Genomic DNA, 10,228 nt, shown 5'->3' with positions numbered 1-10,228 from the left:
ACTCCCGCCAATGCGTCCGCGGCTGTGCCCGCGTCTGCCTTCCCCCGCGCCTCAGTGCCTCGCTCAACGGTGGCCGTGCGGTGGCCATGGCCGCCGGGTGGCGTGGGTGTGGTGTCGAAGAATGCACCGGTCACATCGGGTGCGCAGCACGCAGGCGGGAGCGCGATGGCGCTCACTGCGACTGGGTGCCCATCTGCATTCGGTGCGTCCTGGCCTGCAAAGCCACGGCCCCCGCGCATGGCCTTTGTTAGGTGTGCCACCGTCGCAGTTCGTCACCGACGCCCCAAACCCATTTCATCAGCGGTGACGACGGGAGATCATAGTCATGGAAGACCGTGTCAAAAATTCATTCCAATGCTTGTTACTGCCGTGCACCCCTAAGCAGGACGATTCTTCAGACGCGGTCCACCGGACAGCGACAGTGACTCCCCTCTCACGAACTAGCCCAAGTACGTGCCACACGACATAGCAGTCGAATCAGTGTCCTTCTGTGCGTATACCACCAGCCTTGACCGCCCCCCGTGTGGGCAACTGACGCCGCCCCCCGCCCCCCCCCCCCCCCTCCTCCTGGGATCCAAGTCACGGGAGTCGCAGGTACTGCGCCATCAGAGCAACAGCCATGGAGTACTTGGCCGTCGAAATTAAGGAGTTCAGCGAGGTGGGCACAACTGGAATGGGTCGCGCCGCGACCAGCGGCGCCCAAAGCGCCCGGCACAAGCGGGCCGAATCGCCCCGCATCATCACAGTCTCCAGGTTCACAGATGCCAGGTTGACTGCCGCCGGCGATGCGGACAGCGTGCTTGGCGCACAGGGCCGGGCCTGTCCACCCCTGGAAGAAAGCGCGAAGCCATGAACAGGGCTCGCCACCCTCTCGTGCAGACGGCGCCCGTGAACGGCACCAAGCTGGCAAAGCGCGTCACCCGGGACCCCGGCGCCGGCGAGGTGCAGGTGAGCGCGGCGGCGCCGAAGCCCGCGGCCCCCATGCCGGGCCCACGCGCCTCACTGTATGGCCCCTTGGGGGGAGCCCTCAGGCCAGTCCTAGGACGCTAGCGCCCATGGACGCCGCCGCGACCTGCGCCTCTGCTCAAACACTCGCCATCGCTTCCCCGTTCCATGCGTGCCTCGGACGTCCATCCACAGGTCAAGATGACGCTGGCCGCGGTCAACCCGTCTGACGTGTTCAGCCTCCAGGGTATCTATCCCAGGATGGGAAGGTGGGCGGGCGGCCCAGGGGTGTCCGCGAGATCTCCCTGGCCCTGCAGGGAGATCTCGCCAGGGCGGCAAGTTGTCATCAGCCGTGCTCCAGCACCCGACGCGCACGTCGCTGGCGTGAGCGCAGCTGACTGACGGCGCGGGGCAAGGGCCGCCCGCTGCAAGGCAGCTGTCCCCATGGAGCGCCGGGTATGTGGGGTCCTCGGAGCCAGGCGGCTTTGGCAGCGGGCGTTGAACGGGCCGGTGCACATGACTCGATCTGACGCGGAACATCCCATTGACTGCTGCACCGTGCAGGGACCTGCCGGCTGTGCCAGGATTTGATGGTGAGCAGCTTCCCCGGGAGGTGCACGCGCGCTCCCGCGTGGCCGATCGCCCACTGGCAAAACGCAGCTCCCCCGCCGGCCCCGCAAGTCAGCGCCCGCGGCAGGCGCACCATGCCCTCAGCTCTCACCCGGCCGGCCGCCCCCCTGCAGCCTGACTGTTCAAACGCACCCCGCTGCGCACCCAAAGGCGTCGGCGTTGTCACCAAGGTCGGCCCCGGGGTGGAGGGCTTCGCCCCGGGTCAGCGCGTCACCGCGCGGCCCTGGCGCGCCGACAAGGGGGACGGCAGCTGGCAGCAGTACACCACGATTCCCGCAAACCTGCTGGTGAGGGTTTGATGATCAATGCAGATTGCCGCGTGTATGGGGCAGAGGGGTGGGTGCGCAAAATCTGGCAGGGACGTGCCATCAGGGGCGCAGCATGGCGGTTTTCTGGGTGACAAGGCGGGTGGCGTTCATCCTCTTCTGCTGCCGCCGACTTGCCGAGCCATCATGGCCCGGCCCGGCGCGCGCCGCGCGCCAACAGACGTGCGTGCGACTGGGCGGCTGACAGCCGCATGACACTCAAATTTCAAGGCTGGTGGTGTTCCTCACCTTGCTAGTGCCTGGTGATTTCAGCTGTCTACCTCCGACCCTAAAGCTGCGACTGCGCTTTTGTCGCCGCGACATTCTGCAGGTGCCCGTGCCCGACGCCGTCTCGGACGAGGTGGCCGCTCAGTTCTATGTGAGGACTACTGTTGTCTGACATTCCTTGGCGCCAGGGGCCAGCGACCTGCCCCAAGCCACCCTCCTGCATGCCCGCGCAACACCCACCCTCGAGAGTGCCCAGCAGCTGGCAGACCCTAGCCTGACACCCCGTGCAGGCCCTGCGAATCCGTTTGCAATTGAGATTCAGATGCAAGATGCCTCCCCAGCTTCCACTGCTGCAACTTGTGATGGAGATGCGCCCGCCCCTCTCGCGCTTCCTGATCTCAGATCAACCCCGTCACAGTCGTGGGTCTGCTGGAGGAGACGGCGGTGCCCAAGGGGTGCGCCCCTCGGACGCGCAATGGCTCCGTGCGCGCGGGGAACCAACCGGCAGCCGGGCAGCGCCGCGCCGTCACCGCCGCAGCAAACCTGCAGGGCTGCATTGACCTGAGGGGCAGACCCGTCGGTGCATGGGTCCCCCAATCCTTTTTCTCAGCCTGGCGCTTCACCGTGCGGCCCTTAGGCCCGCCGTGCATGTGCTTGGGACGGTGTGAGTTGGCTGAGCATTTTTGAAAAGCCCCTTAGGCACAAAATTTCCAGCAAATCTACTCTGCTCCCTTCATTGGCCCCCTCCCAATGCAATGCCCTTGTGATTCACCGACTTCCCCCTTGCTGCAACCCGCTTTCCATATTTCTAGGGGCTACCTGATTGTGACCGCAGCCGGGTCCACTCTGAGCAAGATGCTCCTGTCAATGGCCAAGTCACAAGGTGGGCGCACAGGCCGCCGCGCCGCCACGCCGTCACGCCCTTGGCCTTGCGCAGCCACAGCCCCCTTGGCGCGCCAACGAACGGCGCCAAGCGTGTGCCCACCTGCCCTTGAGCCGGCCAGCGGCGCGCAGTTCAAAAGGCTTGCAGGGCTTCAAATTCCCCACTGCTGATTGCTTCCGCGCGCCGCCGGCCCCTGGTTCTGATCGCCCGGCCTCGTCTCACGACCTGGCCCATCCGCCGCCCCTGCCGCAACCTGCACAACCTGAGCAGGCATCAAGACCATCGCGGTTGTGCGGCGCCAAGAGCAGGCCCAGGAGATCCTGGCAGCTGGGTGAGCAAACCAGCTGGAGCGGGGGGATGCAGCAGGCGGGCCCGGGGGCTTGAGAGCAGCCTGCGGCCATTTCTGTAACGGAACATCCCTGGCCCCTTGAGCGCGTGCTGGTTCGTATGAATCCTGTTGAGCTGCTTGGCGGCTGGACAGCGGCCGGGGCGCACCGGGCACTGCGAGCAGCAGCAGCGGCGGCGGCAGCAGCAGCAGCAGCAGCAGCAGCAGCAGCAGCAGCAGCAGCAGCAGCAGCAGCAGCCGCAGCAGATCTTGGCGGCCTTGCCAACCTATCAACTCCCTCCGTACAAATACCCCCTCCGCTGCCGCCACCCCAGCGCCGACCATGTGGTGTGCTCAACCACAGAGGACCTGGTGGCGCGCGTCAAGGAAATAACAGGGGGCGTCGGCGCCGACGCCGCCGCTGACTCGGTCGCAGGTGCGCGCCGCAGCCTGCGCGTGTGGCGAGAACAGAATGATGCCGCGCGGCTCCGCCGCCCCGCGCGCCTGGCTCTGGACGCGCCTTGACGGTCCGCCCGGCGCCGCGGAGCGGCTGGCCTTTGTGCAGGGGAGCACGGCCACGGCTGCATACCCTTGTTTGTGGGCACCTTGGCACTTGGTTGAGGACGCTTTCACACACACACACACACACACACACACACACTCACACACACACACTCACACACACACTCACACACACACACACACACACACACACACACACACACACACACACACAATGCTGCCCTCCAAGGCCCGCTGGCGGAGCAGCTGGGAAACAGCCTGAAGACGGGCGGGCTTGTCCTGATATACGGCATCATGGTGCGTAGCTGAATACTCCACACTACAGCTAGCGCAGCGATTTCACACGCGCGCACATGCACTCATCACGCCCCGTGTGCACGCCGGCACGCGTGCTTGAACGCCATGATACTGCACATGCGCAAAATTCACCGGCGCTTGCATGCAGGCGTGAGCATGCCATCTGCACGTGCACTCGGCTTTGCTTGCATGTGCATGCTAGATTGCGTGAGTGACCTTCCTGTGCATGCGCACGTGCGTCCTCACATCAAGTTTGACTCCATGCCATCCTGCAGGACGGAGCCAGCTTTACGGGCTCAGCCATTGGGGTCCTCTTCAACGGGGTGAGCAACAATGACTAGCGATGCCACCCCCAGTCCAACAGCCTTGCATCCAGCCAGCAACACGCCAGCCTGCCCATAGGCGCCACATGCTCAGCTGCCAGCTCAATCACTCGCTGGCACAGCGCGCCGATGTCAGACATAGGGGTTCCCAACCGGCCGCAGCCATGCCACCACCTGCTGGTCCGACACTCGCTGACCCTCTAGAGTGAAGGCCGAACCCCAAACCCAACTGAACGGGATTCGAACCTGTGTTGCAGATCGTCTACAAGGGCTTCTGGATGGAGCCCTGGCTGTCGGGCCTGGGCCCCGAGGGCCAGGCGGCGGTGATGACCAAAACGATGGACGCACTGGCCGCCGGGGCCATGACGCCGGACGTCGGTGCGCGGCCTTTTGCCTTGACGAGCACAGGGCTGCCTGCGCTGCCGCGCCGCGAGTGGCTCGCGGCGCCCGCCTCTGTATTCATGCCTTGACAACACACACAGCAAGCAGGGCCTGAGTTTGGGGCCGACAGCACACAAACAGCCCAACCGCCCGTTGAACTGCTGCACAACCACTCCTGAAAGCCCCACCACAGTGCCCAAGCAGGCCTTCCACATGTCGCTCGATCTGCCCTGTCTGTCGCACCAAAACCTTGTTGTTCTCACCAGGCAAGGTGTACCCCCTGGAGCGCTACCAAGAGGCCGTGGAGGAGAGCGCCAAAACGGCGCGCGGCGGGAAGGTCCTGATCAAGCTGAACTGAGGATGGTTTTCTGGTATGTACAGGTCGAAGCTGATGATATGCAGTTCAGCCATCCTGGGGTAAGGGAAGCATGGCCCTGCCCCCGTGCACAGTGCTTGTTACTGTTGGAGTCAGCTTGCAGCAGCCTGCAATTTGAACCCTGCATGTATCAACGGTCTGCTTTGCATCTTGTGGGCCTGGGCGGTGGACAATGTCAACGTCCGCCTGCCGGCATTACAGTGTGCCGTACATTTGTGGTGTTGGTAGTGGCGCGCGCACTGGATTTTGCTGTCGGCAGCTGTTTGTGAATGGATCTGCCCAGCTTTTCCCCCGCACACAGGCCTCTCGCGAGGCCCGGCATATGAGTTGCTGCAACGTAAAGGCGTGGTACTCATGATCAAACGCACCCAGCGCGTTGACCATGATTGCTTGGCTGCAGAGCCGGTCCTTTTGCTGCATGTTGTGTACTTCTCAACAGCATGCACAGCTTCCTAATTGAATAGAAGCAGGCCAGATGACAGCAACATGGCGTGGCGTTACACAAAATTCATGACAAGTTTTGCAGCTGAAGCTTTGAGCCAAGGCACGCCAGCCCGCCGCGCGGCGCAGAAACTGTTGCGACCGCTAGCGACGGCACATAGAAAGGTTGCTTCGCGCAGAAAAAAGCTGTTCACGGCCAAAATTGCGGGGCCAAGGCCTGATCAGACGTGACCGGGGCCGGTTCGGGGTCAAGCCACTGCTCGCGCCGCAGACGCTGCCAGCCACCACCGCTGCCGCGCGCGCATACGCAAACACCGCCCCGCACCGACGTCGGACGCCTGGCCGACGAGGCCGGCATCCCACCAACTACCGTCCTCCGCAGCAGTCGGCCTCGATCCACAGGCCGCGCCAGGGCCCCAAAAATGCACCCCCAGGCGGACCCGTCCGCTTCGCCAAAGGGTGGCTCCGTGAGGGCGACCCAGCCCCGAAAAAGGGGGCGAGGAGCTCCCCAGGGCGCGGGGCGGGCTCACACGTCAACCTCCACGTCGCCGCCCTCGCTGACGCGCACCTTGAAGACCGGCAGCGGCTTCTTCTCGCTGAGCTTCCCGACCACGGGCAGGTTGGGGAACTGCGTTGTGTGTGTGTGTGGGTGGGTTGGGGGCGGGGCCGCGGGGTACGGGTTTCGAGGGGGAACGCGCGCTGGGGAGTTCAGGAGAACGAGGCGAGCGACAGCAGTGGGGGGCGGGAGCGCCCGCGAAGCTGAGGCAGCCGCGGACTGTCTGCAGATTGCGGGCGTGCGCCGCGTGCGCGCTCCGCAGGTCGTGCTGTCGCGCCACGACGGCCGGACGCACCTTGGGGCACCACTCGCCCTTGACCTCGCCGGATGCCAGCTCAAAGGCGGTGTTGTGCGCGGGGCACACCACGCAGCTGTCCTTGATCTGCCGTAGGGGCAGCGAAATAGGGGCGATCAATCAACGTGGCATGGTTTTGGCTAACCAGGGGCAAAGCTGCTGGCTGGGCGGGTGGCAGACCTGGTCCCTATCTCCATGCCATGTTGCAGTACGCGGTTTGATGGCGCATGCATGCATGCAGCAATCATCTGCTATCAGAGCCTGCGTCCGACATTGGGCGGCCTGCGCTGCCTGCTGCTGCTTGAGCAGCCAGCGCTGGCCTTGCACAGCCCGGCCCGATGCCTTTAGGCCCTCATGCGCTTGGGCCATGCAACACCACTGCGCTCGGCGCGTGCGCGCGCACCGTCGCGGTGAACAGGGCAGTCTTGCCCTGGAGGGGCAGGCCCAGGTGAGAGCACTTGTTGCTCACGGCAAACACCTCCCCAGCATCCTCGACGATCAGAACGCGCTGTGGGGGGTTTGGGCGCATGGTGCAGCGGGGGCGGGTTCGATGCAGCAAATCGAGGCACTGCAGCGCACCCCCAGCGCCTTCGGGCGATGCGCTGCGTCTCACAATCGCCGAGTAGGCAATGCAGTGCAGCATCGGGCTGGCGTCCCTGATCGGCGTCGTGTCCATTGTGCTGCACAGGTGACCGTGGCGATCGGCAGAGTGCGCATTCACCTGGCCCCCGAGCTCCGCCACAAGCTTGCCGCCAGCCGCCTGCAGCGCCGACTTGGTGGTGGCCTTCTGCCACGAGGCATGGACCTTGACAGTAGCAGCCCGCGACCGGGCCGCGAACAGAGCAGGGCGCTGGGCGGTGAGCATTGTGGTCGTGGTTTGAGCGTCTGGCGGAGATCTGTCGCAGGTACCGTAATCAGCTGCGATGTAGTTCTTATCGTACTACATTGCAGCCCGATGGGCATCCTATCAAGTTGATCCATCCTCCCCAGCTAGGCAAGCGGTTCTACGTGCTGATCTGGACACCAATTTGGCGCCGGAGCGCCGTAAGAGGCAGAAGGCGCTGAAATATTAGTTGAATTGAGCTGGTTTGCCGGGATACTTGTGCTTGGCAGCAGGAACGGGCGTGCGTGCGCCATGTCCCGCTGCAAACGCGGAGCGCGCGCACGGCGTGTGTGTTCCAGGGGCACATGACACACATTGTGATTGCGGAGGCGCTGCGGGACCTGCAGGATAGGATTTTCAGCAAGCAGGTGCATTCCATGGGATGCCAGGAGGCTGTCACCTTGCAACCCATGGCAAATAAGGTGAGCATACTAGTGTGCCACGGCCAGCCCATGCTGTTTCTAGGGCCGATACGCGCTGCGCAGGGGCTTACCGAGAGCTTTGTGTCGTGTCAAACTGCCGGGAGGGCGGGCTTGCTTGCCCAACACTATTGGAGCTCGGGTCGCAAGCCGTCCGCACTACCATACAATAGACATCGTCCCGCCTGCTGTATGCTGCCAACATCGCTGCAACTTTCGCCTTGAACCACACCAACATTGGCAACATGTATTCACACATATGCGAATGGCTGCGGGGTTTGACTGTCCGCCGGTCCCGTGTTGACCACCCACAGGATGCGCTCTGCCGCTTCATGTCGATCGCCTACACCTGTACGTGTGTATAACAACTGTAAACTCTCTAGACGTCGCCAACCATACTTTTGTCGATCCGTGAGCTTCGTGGCCTGCGCACTACGTTTTTCGCATGGCGAGTGTGGAACCTCCCGCGAATAGCATAGGCAGCAACAGAGATACAGGTGGTGACAAAGCTTCGCGGTTGAGCCACGATGGCGGCGGCGCCGGCGGTGACAGCGGCGACCTGCACGTTCAGGACGATGTGCAGCCTGGCGCGCTGGGGCCCGAGGCGTCGGCGGGAATGCTGGGAGCCCAGCACAAGCCAGCAATGGAGTCGGCGCGGTCGCTGAAGGCGCAGGTAGCGCTCGCGCGCGCGTGCTCCCCAACACGCACTGCTTGTACAGCGCATGTGCAGCCCAGCCAGCGCCCGCTCCTGCAAACTTGCGCCGCTCTCCCTGACCCAGTCAGCTGCCGGCACACACCTCTCAGCTTCGATGCGCCGCCGCTTGGCCCCGCCACGCAGCTGCCGTCCAACAAGAGCCCAGCCGCGGCACCCCGCCGCAAATCCCAGCCAGACCCGCCAGAACTCGGGCCCCCGGCGCCCGGGGGCCCGTCCCCAACGCCGCCGCCCGTTTCGGCGGCCGAGCGCCTCCGCGCCGCGCGCGCCGCTGCGGGGCCGCCGCCGCCGACGATAGGCGCGACGATCAGCCGCGCCAAAGCAGCTCTGGCGAAGGCAAAGGGCGACGGGCAGGCCGGCGGCGGCGGCGGCGGCGAGCTGGGGGCGCAGAAGAGCCTGGGGTGTATCAGTGACAAGCCGTTCTCTGTTTTTGGCAGCCACGAGATAAAGCCCAAGCCCCAGGTGAGCCAGCAGCGGGAGGGCGGCGACACGGGCGGCTCGCGCCGCAAGGGTCACATGCGGCGGCCTGCACAACTGTGAGCAGCTCGCTTTGCCCCCGCACAGGGAGCTGGGCAATGCTGCCAATCGGCGTCACGTTGTGAAACGGGCGCATCTGCGCCCGCACGCGCGCCGCGCCGCGCGGCGAGGCCCCCCACACCGGCCGGCCGCTAGCACTCGGCGCGCATGCCGTCCACGACGTGCCGCCATTCACGCACGCGCCATTGCCGCCGCAGGTGGTGGTGTCCGAGCCGAACGATGTGGAGAGGGAGCGGCGGCGCCAGCTGTACATGCAAAAGGAGGAGCTGCGGCGCAAGCGCCTGGAGCAGGTGAGGATGGGCAGTTGCGGGGTTGGTGGGCTGTCAGAGAGAGCGGATGCCCCTTGGTTTATGAACACAGGCGGCCCGTGTGGGTGGCAGATGCGGGCCTGCGTCTGCAAGTAGCGTGTGGGCGGGAGGGCGCGGTCGAATTGAGTGGGTGGCGTGTGCTTGTAGCTCAGGTGATCAGGCTGACCGGCGACGGCTGTATCAGGGGTCTGGCATGGCGAGTGGCAATTGAGGCTTTCCTTGCCTAGAGTGCGTGGCGGGATGCAGGCTGAAATGTACATGTTGGGGGCGCAGGCTTCGATTCGGGACGCAAGTAGCGCTGCGTTGAGGGCCTGAGAAGATGCGTGCCGGCCGACGCCCCCACTTTGGCGACTGACGCAGGAATCGGCGCGGAAGCAGCGGGAAGAGGAGGCGCGGAGGGCGGAGGCCGAGGCGCGCGCGGCGGAGCACAGGCGGAAGGTCGAGGAGCGCAAGTCAAAATATGTGGGTGGCTGCGCGGCAGGGCGCGTGGCCGCGTCCGCTCGGTGGCTGCTAATCAGCACGGGCGGCTGTGTGTTCGCCTGTCGGCCCTGTGTGGTGCAAGTGTCAGGAGGTGCTTGTGCGCGTTTTGCCTGCAGCAGGCTCAAATTTGCACCCCCAACGACAATGGCTGCCGGCCACCGGCTGCCCAAGGAGCCCCTGCGGTCATGCACGAAGCTGTGTGCCTTCCTCGACCCCTCCGCAGGAGACGTTCAAGCAGCGCGAGTCTGAGATGATGGCAAAGAGCGAGGAGGCCTGGAAAGAGTACCAAAAGGCCAGGGGTGAGGGGACGGGGGAGGTTGCGGCTGCCGGACGCAGGAAGCATGAGGAATGGGGGGGGGGGGGGGGGGGAAGGCCCCAGGGG

At 64.8% G+C, this 10,228-nt stretch overlaps 3 protein-coding genes across 3 annotated transcripts in view; 2 read left to right on the top strand and 1 right to left on the bottom strand.

The window, feature by feature from the left end:
• Positions 1 to 619: 619 nt before the first annotated feature.
• MNEG_0348 (alcohol dehydrogenase) lies at positions 620 to 5,197 on the top strand (the record flags this gene model as incomplete). The annotated part of the gene is made up of 14 exons (XM_014051166.1): positions 620 to 658; positions 880 to 948; positions 1,141 to 1,214; positions 1,510 to 1,538; positions 1,726 to 1,862; positions 2,212 to 2,259; positions 2,511 to 2,563; positions 2,921 to 2,991; positions 3,262 to 3,322; positions 3,652 to 3,752; positions 4,068 to 4,135; positions 4,411 to 4,458; positions 4,716 to 4,836; positions 5,106 to 5,197. The coding sequence occupies 14 exons, from the start codon at positions 620 to 622 to the stop codon at positions 5,195 to 5,197; spliced, it is 1,011 nt and encodes a 336-aa protein (XP_013906620.1).
• Positions 5,198 to 6,182: 985 nt separating this feature from the next.
• On the bottom strand, positions 6,183 to 7,372 carry MNEG_0347 (hypothetical protein; the record flags this gene model as incomplete). The annotated part of the gene is made up of 4 exons (XM_014051165.1): positions 6,183 to 6,284; positions 6,508 to 6,594; positions 6,911 to 7,015; positions 7,229 to 7,372. The coding sequence occupies 4 exons, from the start codon at positions 7,370 to 7,372 to the stop codon at positions 6,183 to 6,185; spliced, it is 438 nt and encodes a 145-aa protein (XP_013906619.1).
• A 682-nt stretch (positions 7,373 to 8,054) lies between these two features.
• Positions 8,055 to 10,228, top strand: part of MNEG_0346 (hypothetical protein) — a gene marked incomplete at both ends in the record, with an annotated part of 4,796 nt that continues 2,622 nt past the window's right edge. Inside the window, 5 exons of the mRNA XM_014051164.1 lie at positions 8,055 to 8,085; positions 8,820 to 8,983; positions 9,256 to 9,348; positions 9,727 to 9,828; positions 10,070 to 10,145. Coding sequence (XP_013906618.1) covers positions 8,055 to 8,085; positions 8,820 to 8,983; positions 9,256 to 9,348; positions 9,727 to 9,828; positions 10,070 to 10,145 — 466 coding nt within the window. The remainder of the gene's footprint in view (positions 8,086 to 8,819; positions 8,984 to 9,255; positions 9,349 to 9,726; positions 9,829 to 10,069; positions 10,146 to 10,228) is intronic.

Source organism: Monoraphidium neglectum, assembly GCF_000611645.1.
Source record: "Monoraphidium neglectum strain SAG 48.87 unplaced genomic scaffold scaffold00027, whole genome shotgun sequence".
In the NCBI taxonomy this organism is placed as follows: Eukaryota; Viridiplantae; Chlorophyta; class Chlorophyceae; order Sphaeropleales; family Selenastraceae; genus Monoraphidium; species Monoraphidium neglectum.
Note: the sequence above shows the minus strand (reverse complement) of the source record. Positions and strands in the feature narration are given on the sequence as shown.